At 41.4% G+C, this 18,894-nt stretch overlaps 1 protein-coding gene across 1 annotated transcript in view; it reads right to left on the bottom strand.

Annotated features, from left to right (window-relative positions):
• Positions 1-14,216: 14,216 nt before the first annotated feature.
• LMX1A (LIM homeobox transcription factor 1 alpha) overlaps positions 14,217-18,894 on the bottom strand; it is a 165,685-nt gene continuing 161,007 nt past the window's right edge. Inside the window, exons 7-8 of the mRNA XM_063940047.1 lie at positions 17,034-17,201; positions 14,217-15,229 (exon numbers count right to left, since the gene is read on the bottom strand). Of these exons, the coding sequence (XP_063796117.1) occupies positions 15,072-15,229; positions 17,034-17,201 (326 nt within the window). The 3' untranslated portion in view covers positions 14,217-15,071. The remainder of the gene's footprint in view (positions 15,230-17,033; positions 17,202-18,894) is intronic.

Here is an 18,894-nt window from a genome sequence, read left to right on the forward strand (position 1 = left end):
GCACACTGAGCACAAATATTTGCAGCACACTGAGCACAGATATGGAGCTTTTCAGGCAGAGAACGTAGATATTTACAGCACACTGAGCACAGATATGGAGCTTTTCAGGCAGAGAACGTAGATATTTGCAGCACACTGAGCACAGATATTTGCAGCACACTGAGCACAGATATTTGCAGCACACTGAGCACAGATATGGAGCTTTTCAAGCAGAGAACGTAGACACATCCTCTCTGTTCAATCTCCAATGCACGAGTGAAAATGGCGGTGACGCACAGCTCTTTATATGGAATACGAATCTCGTGAGAATCCGACAGCAGGATGATGACGTTCGTCCTCGTTTGGGTTAACCGAGCAAGGTGGGAAGATCCGAGGCTGCCTCGGACCCGTGTAAAATAGGTGAAGTCTGGGTCGGATCTTGACGAACCGAACCCGCTCAACTCTAGTATATATATATATATATATATATATATATATATATAAAATAATACACACACATTTATAGGACACTGCACGAAAATGGACATGGCAACATATCCTCTTTATACAACGTTCATGCACTCAGCCCAAGAGCTTGCCACCATTCAACCACAATACCCCTAATTAAATAACACATTTCAATATATTGCCACACCCAGGACTCAAACCCACAACTTGCTGCATCCCAGCCAAACACCCCACCCACCGAATCACTTGATCCCGCATAAAAACTATGAGATTTATAGCTATATGAAGCTGCCTGTACCCCGTAAAAAAAATAACCAGCACCATAATCAAGCAGATCCATGCAGTTTGCAACCACACATCCCATCCCTTGCAGCTACACACTACATAGATCTGCCCAGTTGCAATGCTGATCACCTCTTCAAAGTACAAAGTAAGAGTCAAATAGTTAAAACTCTCCAGCTTGGAATTCTCTAGCTTTCTATGCAAGGGCAAATGCTTTAGCTCAATGAATAGAGTGTCCAACTGCAGTGTCATAGGCAAAGAGTTTGAATACCGGGCACAGCAGCACCCCAAAATTTAATAAAGGACAGTGCAACTGAACATCAAAGCGTTATCAAGTCAAGTCCATTAATGCTGTATAGGTATTAGTGACAAAAGGGGTAGGAGAAAGGAGAGATGTTGAGCTTTAAAAAGAGGGGACGCTGCAAGTGAAAGTAATTAGATCATTCATAATTGACAAGTGCTACCAACAGCTTCCCCTACCCTGCAGTGCTATGGGAGCACACTCCGCACACACCTAGTTACGGCCCTGACTAGCGACAATGGGGGTCATTCCGAGTTGTTCGCACGCAAGCTGCTTTTAGCAGCTTTGCACACGCTAAGCCGCCGCCTACTGGGAGTGAATCTTAGCTTATCAAAATTGCGAACGAAAGATTAGCAGAATTGCGAATAGACACTTCTTAGCAGTTTCTGAGTAGCTCCAGACTTACTCGGCATCTGCGATCAGTTCAGTCAGTGTCGTTCCTGGTTTGACGTCACAAACACACTCAGCGTTCGCCCAGACACTCCTCCGTTTCTCCAGCCACTCCCGCGTTTTTCCCAGAAACGGTAGCATTTTTTTCACACACTCCCATAAAACGGCCTGTTTCCGCCCAGAAACACCCACTTCCTGTCAATCACACTCCGATCACCAGAACGAAGAAAAAACCTCGTAATGCCGTGAGTAAAATTCCTAACTGCATAGCAAATTTACTTGGCGCAGTCGCACTGCGGACATTGCGCATGCGCATTAGCGACTAATCGCTCCGTTGCGAGAAAAAAATAACGAGCGAACAACTCGGAATGACCCCCCATATGCCTTAAAGTCACCACCAAGAACCAAGGCACTCTCCTCCCAATTCTGAAGCCGGGTTTACAAATCCCAGAAAAAGGCTAAATTGGAGCTTGTAGGAGGATACAATGTAGCAATTGCAAACAATTTCTTGTACAATTCCAGTTTATTTAAAAGAAACCTACCTCTCATATCAATTAGAGTATATAAAATGTTATAACGTATGGATTTCTGAAAAATTATAACCACCCCATATTTTTTTTTCTAATTAAATAAAATAAAAATCCCTAATTCAAGATTCCTGTAGAACATTTGGATCACAATTTCTAATCTCCTGAAGTACAACCACATCAGGTTTATTTATACCCTCCACATGGGATGTAGGTGTATGAACGGCGGACTCCCATGTCACAGTCTGGGTTTGAAAAATGACAGTTGGGAGCTGGTTGGCTGGTACGTTAGGGAAGATGTACTAAGCAGTGAAAAGAGTGGAGAAGTGAGTCTGTGGAGATGTTGCCCATGACAACCAATCAGCACTGTAGTAACATTTATAATTTGCATACTATAAAATTATACAGAGCAGCTGATTGGTTGCCATGGGCAGTGGTGCAAGTAGAAAAAATTTCTTAGTGGTAATGTGTGCTGCCAAAAATGGGTTTGGCCAAATGCCACATGGGGCGTGGCCAATGAAAATGGTGGCGTGATACACATTTGGGGGGGCCAGATACACATATGACCCCAATAGTGCCAGATACACATATGCCCCCACAGTGCCAGATACACAAATGCCCCACAGTGCCAGATACACAAATGCCCAACGGTGTCAAATACACAAATGCCCCCAGCAGTGCCAGATATGCCCCCACAGTGCCAGATACGCTCCCACAGTGCCAGATACACCTTGCCCACAGTGCCAGATACATATTGCCCTACAGTGCCAGATACACATTGCCCCCACAGTGCCAGATACACACTGCCGCACAGTGCTCCCCCCCTGCTGCTCACCGCTGCCTCTGTTGTTGTTGCTATGTGAGGGGAGGAGAGCGCAGCACGCGTCTCTCCTGCCCCTCAATGCTCAGTGAGTGAAGTGAGTCCGGTCTCCGGCTGCAGGTATCTCAAATGAGTTCATTAGCCAATCAGAGCTCGTGAACCGGCAGCCATCGTGAACCGGCTGCCCCACAGTGCCAGATACACAAACCGGTGCCTCATTTGAAATTCACCCCGCCGCCGCCAGAGATTGGACATCACTGAGCATTGAGGGTCAGGAAAGGCGCTGCGCTGGGCTCTCCTCCCCTCACATAGCAGAAGCTGCAGGTATGGTGGACGGCCTGGCGGTACTGCATACCGGCTGACAATTTCTTACCGGTATGCAGTACTTGCAGCACTGGCCATGGGCAACTTCTCCATGGGCTCACTTCTCCACTCTTTTCACTGCTTAGTACATCTCCCAGTTTACCTCTGTCCACTTTACCTCCCTTCAAAGCTTAGTAAATATACCCCTTGGTCTCCTGCCACATTAGCTCCATGCAGAATCAGATTGAATAAAAAGTGGCAAATGACCACCAACAAATCTCCCTCTTGGCGGCCCAAGAATATCCAAGAGATTTTTATTTGTTTGTGCCTGTTGAATTTAAATCTCAATTTCTGTTGTTATGTACTGCGCAAGGACAATTTATGTTGTTCTGTATACTAGATTTAATTTTTAGACTTTATTTTTTGACCCCATGCATAATTATAAGGCTTATTTAGAGGTAGTGGTAGTGGTGGGTGCCCACATTTTCATACTATCAAGTCCAAAGTTACATCGCTACATCACTTTCTTAATGCTTCTATAATTCTGCACAAAATTGAATTTCAATTTCCAGTGGTCAAAAAAAGTCATTTGGGAAATACAATAAGATAAATGAATATGGGTGTCATTATCATGCAATTACTAAATATAGTCATTGTCTGGCATACCTGTACAGCATGTAGAAAGCCATTGTTCTAACCAAAGCCACTGTTCTAACCAAAGTAAATAATTTGATGACCGGCCAACCAATGTCATGTATGAGTCATAAAGGAAAACTTCTACTTTATAATTCAGCTCAACTCTTTTAAGAACCTGTGTCATTTTCTTATGAAAATCTATGAGAAAAAGCTACAATTTTACTTGTTTAAGTGTCATGTATGGGACATTTCATGGAATGGCACTGATGCCAATGTGAAACATAGATTATATTTTTGGAATTGTTTGGCTTGGGACTACAGAGATGAATAGATTATTGTGAAAAGATTGTCCCAGTTAGGCATGTACTTCTTTCATAAGTATTTTCATTTTGAGATCACTTCCCTCACCAAGATTAATGCCTCATCTCCACAGCATCCATAAGCTAGAGGTGCACCTCATCAATGTGCAGAGATAGGGATAAAATGAATATGTGGTGCATTGATGTAAACATAACATCAATGTTCAACTTATTTCCTATTTAGCATCACCTACTAAATTAACTAAATTCTAGAGCTGTGCACCGATACCAGTGTTTTGGTTTGGGATCTGGATTCATTTTTGTGTTTTTGGTTCTGGTTTCAGATCAGGATTTTTTTTTTTTTTAATTCTAAAAAACAGTTACGATTATGTCATTTTGCCATGTCTTTGTTCCTACAGTATTTTTAACCTCAATAACATTTATTTCCAGTCATTTAAAGTGAATTTTGACCACCTCACAGCTCACTACATTCTTTACCAATATTGGCCAAAGGCTGGCAGGCTAAACTAAGCAACATAGCAGTGGCACAAACATATGGCAGTTATTTTTTAAAAAATATGTTGAAAATTACTAATGTATTAGAGAAATAACTCATAAAAATTGAATATAAAAATGTCTAGGCAAAAAAGATCATCTCCAATGCCCCCCAAAAATACAGCCCATTATAAAAAGAAAACCGGTGCAAGATAGAATTGTTCTTGGGGCCTTCCACCCTTATGTTGTATATTAAAAAGGACATGCACAGTTTAACAAACCAAGCACTTCAGCGACAGACACTGCCACTTTTGTGACTGAAGTGCTTGGTTTCTTTGGGCCCCACAAACGACATTTTTTGGAAGGACTACCTCTGATAATTAATGAGGGGGTTGATGATGAGGGTGTTGGCAGTGGAGATTGCATCGGCTGGTCCAAACTGCTGGTAGCTGATACTGGACTGCTGGTAATTATTTTACAAATTATTATAATTTTGTAAAATAAATTTCATGAACGCGCCATAAATTACTGTGCATAAAATGAAGGAATTGCCTAGATGGTTAACATACCTACCTCTACTAACTTTGATCTCACAAATGGAGCAGATGTCTTCACAAATGTTGTCAGGGCTTGGATAAAAATAATTCCACACCCAAGAAACTTTTTTTTTGTCTTATGCCCAGGCATCACAGTGGCTCCTTTCATTTATCATGGGCAAGAACTGCTGCCACTGGGGACTGACTTACACAAACAACATCATCAACAATATCCTCATTAGCATCAGATAGCACACAAATATCTCCCTCATCCTGCTGCACTTCCACACTAACATCCTCAATTTCTATTATGTCATCATCACCATCTTTGCTTGCACTACTCATCCTCACATTTGCAGAGCATGCAGAAATGGTGGCAGTACATTGTGACAAATGTCAGATTTACACATAGCTAATGTGGACACCCCCTAGACTCTCCTCAGGGATTTGTGAACACACAGTTTGTTCTTCAGGTTTAGTGTTCTTTTTTTAAATTGATTTTTTAATTGATTTTTGTTTGATTTGTTGGCTTTAAAGGTGTCACCTCTACCTCTTTTTTTTACATTGTGAAAGTTTTCAGGTGCCCTTTCTTAAACTTTCTGCCTCCTGGACCACCTTTAGTAGATGTTGTAGTACTATTATGACTGGCATCAGCCACAGCACTAGTACTTGGTTGCTTTGCCTGCTCTTCCATTGGCTGATCAGTATCCATAATGACTCGGAGTGTCTATATTATTAACAAGGTGACATGACACTTACTGAGCATTATTGTAACATGGTGCCACTGTCTGGCACTGAGCACACATAACTTAAAAAATATATATATTTTTTCTGTTTTTTATCAAATTACAACAACTTCACACTGTGACTCACACAGTGCTTATATTATTAACGTGGTGGCAAAGCACCTACTGAGAGCTATTGTAACAGTACCACTCCATGGTCCTGAACACAGAACCACTGCTTTCGCAACAGTGCTCCTAATCATTCTTTTTTTTCTTTAATACAAAGTTCCTCTAGTAAATGGAATAAGTGCTGCAGCCTAGTCCCCAGTGCCCACTCCCTTTCCTGATGCAGCCAGCCCACAGTTCCACTGTCCCACAGTACCACTACCTGCACAACAGTGCTCCTTATCGTATTTTTTGTGTTTTTTCTGGAAACACAAGATGCTCAGCCCAGTCGCAACATCCTCTTCAGTACTCCTTATCGTTTTTGGTTTATTGGAAAGTACCCCAAAGAGACGCTCATCCCACTCCCAAAACCCTCTCCATATGGTCTACAGTGCTGAAATGGTGCCAGATCACCTCGGGAGGGACAAACCATGCAAGATCCACCAACAGGAAGACATTTTGCCTCAGTTCAGGACTCAAAAATGGCGAGGAGATCGGAGTCAGTGACCCGGATTCACTCGGATCCCTGAAGTTTGGTTTTGCTTGGTTTTCTGAAAACTAAGGGGGTAAATAAGATCGGATCGTAGATGTGCTAAATTTAGCTAATCTACGATCAGTTGCTCTGACATGCAGAGGACGCCCAGCACAGGGTTAGTCCACCCCACATGTCAGGCCCTACCCCTTCACCCTGCAAGGGTGCAAAAGTATCGCACAGTGGTGATGATTTTGCACCCACTGAGTAGCTACCTGCCTGTGCAGCCTAGCTACACTGGCAGGCGGCTACCTGCCACGTCCCAGGGTGCAGCGGCTGTGTGTGATGTCATGCAGCAACCACGGCCCGCCCCCTCAATGATCCAAACACACCTGCGTTGTCCGGACAATGCCCCAGCAAAGGCATTCTAACGTCATTGGCACACCCACTTCCGCCCCACGACCGCCTCTGCCTGTCAATCAGGCAGAGGCAATTGCAGCCCTGATATGCTATTAGCATCTCACTGGGAATCCCGGGATGCGCAGGCGCACTCCCCAAAGGGCTTCAGACTGCGATCGCTGCTGCGATCCAGTCTGAATTACCCACTGAGCCCGCACACCTCCACTAAATTCTTCAGGTTTTTTCCAAAAGCACTGCTCTTTTTAGTCTTATTTATGGGTTGAATATGTCATGAGGGTGCAGGACCATTATGAATTTTATGTCTGTGAGGCTATTTAATATATTCCTCAGAGTACACGTAAGAAATGTATTTGGCAGAGTTTGAATCTCATCCTATATTTGCAAAGTAGCAGTATACTGGTCCACACAAAACACCTCAATATGCATTAGTGTTGGCTACCACTAGAACAAGGAACCCACAAAAAGTGAAGTGAATACAGAGACCACACCTGTCAAAGTGAAAACCAGCCTATACTGGTCAGCACAGGCCTAGTGCTTCTATATGGATGGATGCAAAAAACAGTTGGCCCCCTTTAAAAGGTACATGCTGAAAAGCAATGGGTCTATACTCGAGCCTTTGAGCTGTGAGGTCTAGTATGATTGACCATATTAACAATAATTAACCATTTTAAAACCCTCTTGTAACAATAAAATAGTAAAATAAAGGCATACACAATTTAAAAATAAATTATTATTATTATTATTATTATTATTAAATAAAACTCAGCGAAACCCTTTGTTTGACATTTTATTAAAAATATTTTATATATATTGTTAAAATAAAATAACCCACTGTCACACTATGACCAACCTATGCAAAATGATTAAGTGGTAACCGGGACTCCCCTTCGCCATATAGATACTCACCAGAGGACCCAGTGGCTAAAAGAGGACTTACCTGACTAACCACCAACCATTTAAATTGACTCAGCCAGGGAAAGGGGATGTTTTTATCTCAAATTAGGATTCACTGCTGGGCTGGTGACTTTAGGGCTAATGGTATAATAACAGGACTGCATAGTGCATACCCCATGGCTATACTGACAGAGCAGTGGGGACTATCCTCTCTGCTGCTCTGTCTCTCTAATTACTTGACTCAGGAGTGTGAGGCAGTGCACAAGGGATCAGAGGACTATGACCCTCATTCCGAGTTGTTCGCTCACTAGCAGAGTTTAGCAGCATTGCACACGCTAGGCCGCCGCCCTCTGGGAGTGTATCTTAGCTTAGCAGAATAGCAAACAAAAGGTTAGCAGAATTGCTACTAAATAATTCCTTGCAGTTTCTGAGTAGCTCCAGACCTAGTCCTAGATTGCGATCACCTCGGTCCGGTTAGTTCCTGGTTTGACGTCACAAACACGCCCTGCGTTCGGCCAGCCACTCCTGTGTTTTTATCTGGCACGCCTGCATTTTTTAGCACACTCCCTGAAAACGCTGAGTCGCCGCCCAGAAACACCCACTTCCTGTCAATCACACTACGATCACTCGAGCGTTGAAAAAAACGTCGCTCGAGCTTGTGTAGATCTCCAAAGTTTTGTGTTAAATTACTTAACGCATGCGCATTTTCCACCTAATCGCTCCGTTGCGAAAAACGGCAACGAGCGGACAACTCGGAATGACCCCCTATGTGCTGAGGTCTTATGGTCCCCTTATACAATAAACTTGTGATCAGGGGCAGATCAAGTGAGAGTAGAGCTCATGTACAGCCTCCATTCAGGCCCTCCCTCTCACTGGCTTTTCCAGCAGTAAACCTCTGGCAAGTGCCAGCAGTCTACTGCACATGCGCCAAACCCTAGTAAAAACTATTTGTATATGGATAAGTAACTGGCTGGATAACAGGGTGCAGTGAGTCGTGGTCAATGGGATGTCCTCCAGCTGGGCACCAGTAGTCAGCAGAATACCACAAGGGTCCATACTTGGGTCATTACGGTTCAACATATTTAGCAAAGACCTAGAAATAGGCCTGGAAAGCACAGTGTCAATCTTTGCAGATGATACTAAACTGTGTAGGGTAATTAATTCAGAAATAGATGTGGAGTCTCTACAAAATGACTTATCTAAACTTGAAATCTGGACGTCTAAATGGAGAATGAGGTTCAATATAGAAAAATGCAAAGTTATGCATTTTGGGACTAAAAACAAACTTGCATCCTACACATTAAATGGGGAAATCTAGAGGTAACAGTATTGGAAAAAGATTTGGGGGTGCTCATTGATAACAGCCTTAATAACACTATACAATGTTAAAGTGCAGTAAGAAGGCAAGTAAGGTACTTGCGTGCATAAAATGGGTAATTGAGTCAAGGGACGAGAGTGTAATCCTGCCGCTGTACAAATCATTGGTATGTCCGCACCTGGAATATTGTGTTCAATTTTGGGCACCGCATTATAAAAAAGATATCTGGGAACTCGAAAGGGTTCAAAGGCGAGCTACTAAATTGATTAAAGGGCTAGAGGGACTGGATTACGAGGAAAGTCTTACTAGGTTAAATGTGTATACACTGGAAAAGAGGCGTCTAAGAGGAGACATTATTAATATTTTCAAATATGTAAAGGGACATTACAAATAATTATCAGAGGATTTGTTTATTAAAATTCCTTACGCAACGTAAGAAAGGGTTCTTCACAGTTAGGGCAATAAGGATTTGGAATTTTCTGACAGAGAAGGTGGTAATGGTGGACTCTGTAAATGCATTTAAAAATGAATTGGATACATTTCTGACTGAAAAAGATATCCAAGGTTATAGCATTTAAAATATTAACATTGATAATCTGGTAGGAACATGATTTATAGTTGTTAATTAGTCATAAAACATTACTTCAGCAGGGACATTATAATGAACTCAGCTTAATACAGAATACAGGTTGAACCGGATGGGCATTTTGCCTCTTTTCAACCTCATTAACTATGTTACTATGATATCTTCCTGGAGATTTCTATAGAGTGCATGCGTAGATCTGCAGAAATATAGCATGTGTCATTTTTCCGGTGATATCTGCAGCTCAGCTCTCTGGAAACATGGGGCTCGCACTATTTTCCCGGTGATACCTGTGGCGCAGGCAGAGAGGTAAGTATTTTGAATGGGTGCACAGGGGCCCGTGACCCGGGGGCCCATGTGCACCACACACCCTGAACCCATTATAGATATAACCATGCTTGTGGTAGTTAATCAGAAACTCCAGTAGTACCAATCTTGTTAGTTTCTCCAGAACACATGGGGGGAAGTGGAGGAGGCCCAGTGCTACTATGCTGTGTGCTGGTAGCTTCTGGGATGGGATTGCACACTTTTTGCAGTGTACCTAATAGAGGAACAATTACTAAACTGATGAAACTAAATCTGTTTTCTACTAAAGTAGAAGACTTCAAGGTTGGGATTTCCATGTTATAGCGGGAACTAGCACAAGCTGGGGATGCTTTTAGATTTGTTAAGGGGATGACACAAAGTCTGTTTTTTTATAATCATTATTATTTTAGTATTTTCATTTCGTTTTGCATAATTCAATGTGCCTGGTAACTATTTTATCTTTGTTAATGTATAGGGTGTGACCAGATCTCACCAGCTCCTATATAGTGCAGAATTTATGGTCATGTAATGCAATTCAATGCAATGCAATGCGTCTCTGAAAATGCAACCTTTCCACTCCTCTAGCTCACAAAATGCCTAATTTTCACTACTTTATCTCACAAAATTCATCCTTTCCACTCCTTTAGCTCACAAAATTCATCCTTTCCACTCCTTTAGCTCACAAAATTCATCCTTTCCACTCCATTAGCTCACAAAATGCATCCTTTCCACTACTTTAGCTCTCAAAATGCATCCTTTTCACTCCTTTAGTTCACAAAATGCACCCTTTCCACTCCTTTATCTCACAAAATCCATCATTTCCACTCCTTTAACTCACAAAATGTATCCTTTCCACTCCTTTATCTCACAAAATCCATCATTTCCACTCCTTTAACAAACAAAATTCATCCTTTCCACTCCTTTATCTCACAAAATCCATCATTTACACTCCTTTAACTCACAAAATTCATCCTTTCCACTCCTTTACCTCACAAAATGCACCCTTTCCACTCTTTTAGGTCACAAAATGCACCCTTTCAAATCATTTAGCTCACAAAATGCCCCATTTCCACTCATTTAGCTCACAAAATGCACAATTTCCACTCCTTTAGCTCATAAAATGCACCCTTTCCACTCCTTTAGCTCACAAATGCATCCTTTCCACTCCTTTGCTCAAAAAATGCTCCCTTTTCACTTCTTTAGCTCACAAAATGCACCATTTTCATCCCTTTAGCTCAAAGTGCACCCTTTCCACTCCATTATCTCACAAAATGCATCTTTTCCACTCCTTGAGCTCAAAAAATGCACTCTTTCCACTCCTTTATTGTATCTCACAAAATGCATGTTTTCCACTTCTTTATCTCACAAAATGCACCCTTTTCACTCCTTTAGCTCACAAAATGCACTATTTCCATTCCTTTATCTCACAAAATGCACCCTTTCCACTCCTTTATCTCACAAAATGCACCCTTTCCACTCCTGTCATGTCATTCTTTACAGATGAGGCGCTCTCGTTCTAGGAACATCTCCATTGCTCCCCTGTGCCTGTGTAAACTTCTGCTCCACCACAAGCATAGTATTGGGGGTATTCAATTAATGCCAAATTTTACGACAGTCGGAAAAACTGCCTAATTTTCACTACTTTATCTCACAAAATTCATCCTTTCCACTCCTTTAGCTCACAAAATCCATCATTTCCACTCCTTTAACTCACAAAATTCATCCTTTCCACTCCTTTATCTCACAAAATCCATCATTTACACTCCTTTAACTCACAAAATTCATCCTTTCCACTCATTTACCTCACAAAATGCACCCTTTCCACTCTTTTAGGTCACAAAATGCACCCTTTCAAATCATTTAGCTCACAAAATGCCTCATTTCCACTCCTTTAGCTCACAAAATGCACAATTTCCACTCCTTTAGCTCATAAAATGCACCCTTTCCATTCCTTTAGCTCACAAAATGCATCCTTTCCACTCCTTTTGCTCAAAAAATGCTCCCTTTTCACTTCTTTAGCTCACAAAATGCACCATTTTCATTAATTTAGCTCAAAGTGCACCCTTTCCACTCCATAATCTCACAAAATGCATCTTTTCCACTCCTTGAGCTCAAAAAATGCACTCTTTCCACTCCTTTATTGTATCTCACAAAATGCATCTTTTCCACTTCTTTATCTCACAAAATGCACCCTTTTCACTCCTTTAGCTCACAAAATGCATCTTTTCCACTCCTTTATCTCACAAAATGCACCTTTTCCCATCCTTTAGCTCACAAAATGCACTATTTCCATTCCTTTATCTCACAAAATGCACCCTTTCCACTCCTTTATCTCACAAAATGCACCCTTTCCACTCCTTTATCTCACAAAATGCACCCTTTCCACTCCTGTCATGTCATTCTTTACAGATGAGGCGCTCTCGTTCTAGGAACATCTCCATTGCTCCCCTGTGCCTGTGTAAACTTCTGCTCCACCACAAGCATAGTATTGGGGTATTCAATTAATACCAATTTTACGACAGTCGGAAAAACTGCCTAATTTTCACTACTTTATCTCACAAAATTCATCCTTTCCACTCCTTTAGCTCACAAAATTCATCCTTTCCACTCCATTAGCTCAAAAAAAATGCATCCTTTCCACTACTTTAGCTCTCAAAATGCATCCTTTCACTCCTTTAGTTCACAAAATGCACCCTTTCCACTCCTTTATCTCACAAAATTCATCCTTTCCACTCCTTTATCTCACAAAATCCATAATTTCCACTCCTTTAACAAACAAAATTCATCCTTTCCACTCCTTTATCTCACAAAATCCATCATTTACACTCCTTTAACCACAAAATTCATCCTTTCCACTCCTTTACCTCACAAAATGCATCCTTTCCACTCTTTTAGGTCACAAAATGCACCCTTTCAAATCATTTAGCTCACAAAATGCCCCATTTCCACTCATGTAGCTCACAAAATGCACAATTTCCACTCCTTTAGCTCATAAAATGCACCCTTTCCACTCCTTTAGCTCACAAATGCATCCTTTCCACTCCTTTGCTCAAAAAATGCTCCCTTTTCACTTCTTTAGCTCACAAAATGCACCATTTTCATTCCTTTAGCTCAAAGTGCACCCTTTCCACTCCATTATCTCACAAAATGCATCTTTTCCACTCCTTGAGCTCAAAAAATGCACTCTTTCCACTCTTTTATTGTATCTCACAAAATGCATCTTTTCCACTTCTTTATCTCACAAAATGCACCCTTTTCACTCCTTTAGCTCACAAAATGCATCTTTTCCACTCCTTTATCTCACAAAATGCACCTTTTCCCATCCTTTAGCTCACAAAATGCACTATTTCCATTCCTTTATCTCACAAAATGCACCCTTTCCACTCCTGTCATGTCATTCTTTACAGATGAGGCGCTCTCCTTCTAGGAACATCTCCATTGCTCCCCTGTGCCTGTGTAAACTTCTGCTCCACCACAAGCATAGTATTGGGGTATTCAATTAATGCCAAATTTTACGACAGTCGGAAAAACTGCACTTTTTGCCCGTTTTTAGGTCGAATTTACATTTGACCTCTCCAATCAAAGTGCCGACCGATTCAGCTTATTAACAAGTCGAATCCGCACTGTGGGAAAAAACGCCCGGGATTAAAAAGCTATGTCCGGAAAACCTGGACATAATTGAATATACCCCTATATGTGACTAATGGAAATCTAGCTGTGCGGCAAGTCCTAAGCTGCACTTGCACATGTCAGCTACTTTTGGGTTTTTGTAAATAGGCTCCGCTATGCGAAGATGATTGTTGAATTTGAAATTTTTGCTTCCATAGACTTACAATGCTTTAAACAGACTGCAATTATTCACTAGGTCATGATCAGTGTAAAAAAATATGTAGCCCAGGGCTGAAGATGTCACTCTACAAAGATATATAGAATGACATTATTTCTGTCCACATGCTATGCTGTTAAAAGTGCCAAGCAAATGCAGTGTGCCTTGACCTACCTTCCACATCCATATCCTACAGTATCTGCACCTGATATTTTATATATATATATATATATATATATATATATATATATTACAGCAGATGGAACAGCATGGCAGGACCTCCTTTACCACCACAGGGGATGCGGCAACTGTAGTTCTATCACTGGCACAGTGCAGAGACACTTAGCGTGGACAATTCCACTCTAAGGTATGCAGCAGGTAACCTGTAACTGCAGCTATATCTCCTTGCCAGACAGCGATTCCACCTATTACTCTACTCATCAGACAGTACAAAAAAAAGTAGGCCAATGGTACGTATTATTAATCTATTTCAATAATCACATCAAAACAGAATGTCATTAATAGACATAAAATAATGTCACAAATGCATTTTCCAACCTAACACAAGAATAAAAAGAAATAAGCTATGTTTTATATAAGTTAAAGCACGGATGTGCAACATTAAATACCTCCCAATGACAATACTTATGGGCTGTACAATCAGTATCCTGATTAATGCAGCTAATACACTGGACTTGTCAGTTATATCCTTCTAGTGCATGACTGACGCTGCAAGAACTCCCAACAATATATGCTCCTGTAGCCAGTAGAGTGCTAGTAAAGTGTGTCATCTCAGTGTGCCCTCAGCTCAATCTGAAGGTCAAATACCAATAAGTCCATGTCTTCAGTACATCTCCATGAGTGATAAAATCCAGGAAAGCAACGTCAATACACAATGTCTTTATAGAATGGATACAAGTGTCTTTCATAGTTCCAGGTGGCATAGTCATTATTTATGGATAATTCCTAGATATCAACGCTCAAAAATTAGGGCTCAGGTTACACAGATCAGTTCCAGTTAAGCAGCAGCTATGTAGAATTTCCTCAATATCTCCAGTGAATTTGGTTGTCCAATATGACGTAATGGTCAAGATATTTTATTCTTCAGTGAACATTATTACTTCATATGTTACAGTACTTATGCATGATGATCCTGGGTAAATTATCTTAACTGAAAGCAGAGAGTACGAGACAAAAATCGGTCAAAATTCAGTAGCATAATGGTCATCATCTTAACCAATAAATGAAATGGAATCAGTAGGAAATGTAGACGACCAGCAGAAATTCTGTTTCCTGACATGAGGCTTGTAGCTTTCTTCATTGCTTTCAGGAGGTAAAATAGGAGTTTTGCATGGAGTACAGACGATCAATGGGATTTCCCACTCGAGTCTGCAGTGGCCCAACTTCAGGTGCTGCTAGAAGACACTCACTCAGGTTAAGAGAGGCATCATCACTGTCCATGTCGTGGAACAAGGTCTCCCCACCTAGAGCAGATAAAAGATAAAGAGTTATAATGTCATTCCTAGTGCTCTCAAGTTTGCATAAACTAGGAATCCATTGCGTAGTTTTATAAAGTTGTGCAATAAGACGTTTAGAGAAAAAACAATGTTCCTTTATCTCGTCAGTCCCATCTCCTTTGAGAGCACTGACTGAAAAACAAAGAGGAAAGCAAATGGCAGAAGAGAAAGAAGAGATATTTTAATTGTCAGTATTATTTTTATTTTTTTTAAACTCACAACCTGGATATTATGTTTAATTTAGAAAAAGCTAGGCTTGTGGGGCTCTCAGAGCAATCTAGACATGGCTTGTATTTTGAATTTCAGCTTTCAAGGCCTCAAATTAGAGTATTTGTCCCCATTTAATTTACGTTATGTCTGGTGATTGTTACAAATTCATAATTTGAAATGATTATATTTGATACTATTGCATAATATTTAAACACATTAACAAGGATCACCTTTGTAAATTACTATTTCAAAACCATCCCAAGTTAATGCTGCAAAAAAGAAAGCATTATATTAAGACAATGGACCTAGTTCAGACCTGATCGCTAGGCTTCGTTTTGGTACAACCTGCGATCAGGTCTGAACTGCGCATGTGTATGCACCACAACGCACAGGCACGTCTGTCCATAGCGACGGGCAGCGACGGGATGGTGCGGGAAAAGTGAACGCACGGGCGATCGCAATGTGACTGGCAGGAAGAGGCTGTTTGTGGGTGGCAACTGACTGTTTTCAGGGAGTGTCCGGAGAAACGCAGGAGGGACCAGGTGTTTGTAGGAAGTGTTTCAGATGTCAGCTCCGACCCCGATCATCACACTGGAAGAGTAAGTCTTGGGCTGTGCAGAGACTGCATAAACTTCTGTTTGTGCAGCTCTCCTGCACAGCGATTTCCCCCTCCCCCTGTAGGGTGGCGACTACCTGATCGCAGGGATGCAAAAAATGCACCCTAGTGATAAGGTCTGATTTAGGCCCTATATTATAATGATGGACGCACCTAGACCCATGCTGAACAACAGTCCCATAATATAATATAATCAATTGATATCTTCAAGGAAGGTTTACCAATTTCCACTTTGATTCCCATAGATTCCAGCATTTAACATGGAATCTCTGGGGTATATTTACTAAAGTGCAGGTTATAGAAGTGGAGATGTCGCCCATAGCAACCTATCAGATTCTACTTATCATTTATCTAGCACCTTCGAAAAAGATAATAGCTAGAATCTGACTGGGTGCTAAGTGCAACATCTCCACTTCTTTAAACCCACACTTTAGTAAATATACCCCAGTGGGTGCCTCAGGTTGGTGGTCCAGGACCAATTCAAACTACTGTATTTATTATAGTGCTTGTGACTTCCAATCATAAAATATGTGGACAAACAGAAGCAAATCTTGTCCCTCACCACACAACTGAACCTAATGATGACATATAAACATAATTTACTTAATTTAATATTTTTTTTCTGAATTTCTCAATAAGAAACTTGGCATAGGCGTGGTGTGCTGTGAATACAATTCTGATACTCTACGGCACCGTGATTCCAAAAAGTTTGGGAACCACTGCCCTAGAGAGTGCATTTACCACAGATATTTTGTTGCAGCTCCCGAGATGGTGAGGAAAAATCAGGGATTCAGGGCTAATTGAATAGTTCCAGGCTGACAATTATACACCAAGGCTAATTGGATATGCCCCTAAATAATACCAATTGCTCCAAGATACAATAGCAGTCCGTAAATGAGCCATAACATAAATGATATGCGAGTCAGTAAGTAAATAATAGTTTACCATAAGGGTGCATGTGATCGCCTGGCATCTGGGGAGGTGTGAGTCCTTGCTGGAATGGGTCTGAGCTGTATATGTTCTGCTCTATTGAAAGCAGCTGTTGATGCGGGAGCGTTGTGAAGACGTTCATGATTCCATCAATGCTGGAGTTACTCGAGCTGTGTGTCTGACCTACAGGATAGTCAGGAAACAAAACTGTGACTGTTATTCTTCCTTTCATCCCACACACGAGAACTCATACAACACAGTACACTGTAATAATTATTGGAATGCACTGGGAAAATATACTGCATTTTCAGGTGAATCTGTTCTAGAATTAAAGAAACCAGAATCTATTCAATTCCATTTTTTTATACTAAGGGGGAATTCAATTTGATGCAGTAACTTACCGTGGATGAAAAAGGGTGGTAGACTCAGGCTTTAATGCCCAGGCCCAGGCTATTTAATTAGAGCACCTTTTCCTTGCCCAGTAAATTACCATGTTAATGAGTGTTAACCCATAAAATATGGAATGAGTTCCCGGACCTATGGATTTACACAGGCACGGCATTGGAAACCAGGCTATTTAAGATTTCTGCGGGCTGCCCTCGGGACTAACTGAATAGCACTGCTGCTTAATTTAGCCTGCAGAAAAATGACCACGGCTAATTACATTCCTCCCCTATAGTGTAATAATTAAACAATATACACAATAAGTGATATAGCAAGCAATAGATAGAATGTAAAAACAAAGAGAGTAATCCCTTTAGAGGAATAGGGCCTAACTCATATTTGAATGCGATGCTGATGTACACGTAACAGAGAGATTATCGGCAGACTGCGCATGCACCGTGATCGCACTGCATACATGCCAAGGTTCCGTTGCAATCGTGCTCACACTGATGAGATTTATATTGCAGAATGATTGACAGGAAGGGACCATTTGGGGATGGTAATGGGGAATGGCAGCAGAAACACAACTGTGTCATGGCTGTTTTCAGGACATGTATCTGCCGACAGCTGCGATCATGTATGTACATAAACATACCGCCTGCGTTGCTACTACCGTTTTCAGTCTGCGTAGCACCAGGGCTACCCTAACAGTTGATATGCCTCATTATTGCATATAGTCTGCGTATGTGTACGCAGCTGCAAATGAGTTTGCGACGCCTCCAGTGGTGTTTATCTTCTTTTCTGGTCAGAAGCTTCATTTGCGATGATTAACAATTCTGTAGCCTACAAATTTGCAGCTGCATACAAACATGGATTAGGCTCATAGTCAGGGCAAAGTGCAAGACACTATGGGCTAGATGCATCATCGCTTGGAGAGTTAAAATGGAGAAAGAAAAAGTGCCAGCCAATCAGGTCCTAGCTGCCATGTCACAGGCTGTGTTTACAAAATGGTAGTTAGGAGCTGATTGGCTGGTACTTTTTCACTCTCCATTTTATCACTGTCCAAGCAATGATGCATCTGGCCCTTTGGCTTAAGAAAGATGTACAACTGCAAATCAGGAATGCAAACACTGTTTTGTACTGTCACATGCTTCCTTTTGCACAACTGTGTCTTATTTTATAGGCAAGTACATGGTTTTGTGGGCAACATGCTGGCATCTGTGTCTACAGTATGCACTGTCGAATGAAAGGAATTGGGAAAAACAATGGAAGCTTCTAGCTAAGCACTTTGTAGGCGAATGAGTGCCCCTACAGCATTTTTTCACCAACATGCAAAAATGTTTTTATTTTCCTTTGTGGGAAAACATAATAGAAATGAGTTAACAGGGAGTGTTAAATGCATTTGTCAGGATGCCCATTTCAGGCATGGCCTCTCCGCACAGCCCCTCTCTGGGTGTCAGACTTGGCTGGTATGCCTGTACAATGTGCCATG

The sequence above is a fragment of the Pseudophryne corroboree genome, chromosome 9, assembly GCF_028390025.1.
Source record: "Pseudophryne corroboree isolate aPseCor3 chromosome 9, aPseCor3.hap2, whole genome shotgun sequence".
Classification (NCBI taxonomy): Eukaryota; Metazoa; Chordata; class Amphibia; order Anura; family Myobatrachidae; genus Pseudophryne; species Pseudophryne corroboree.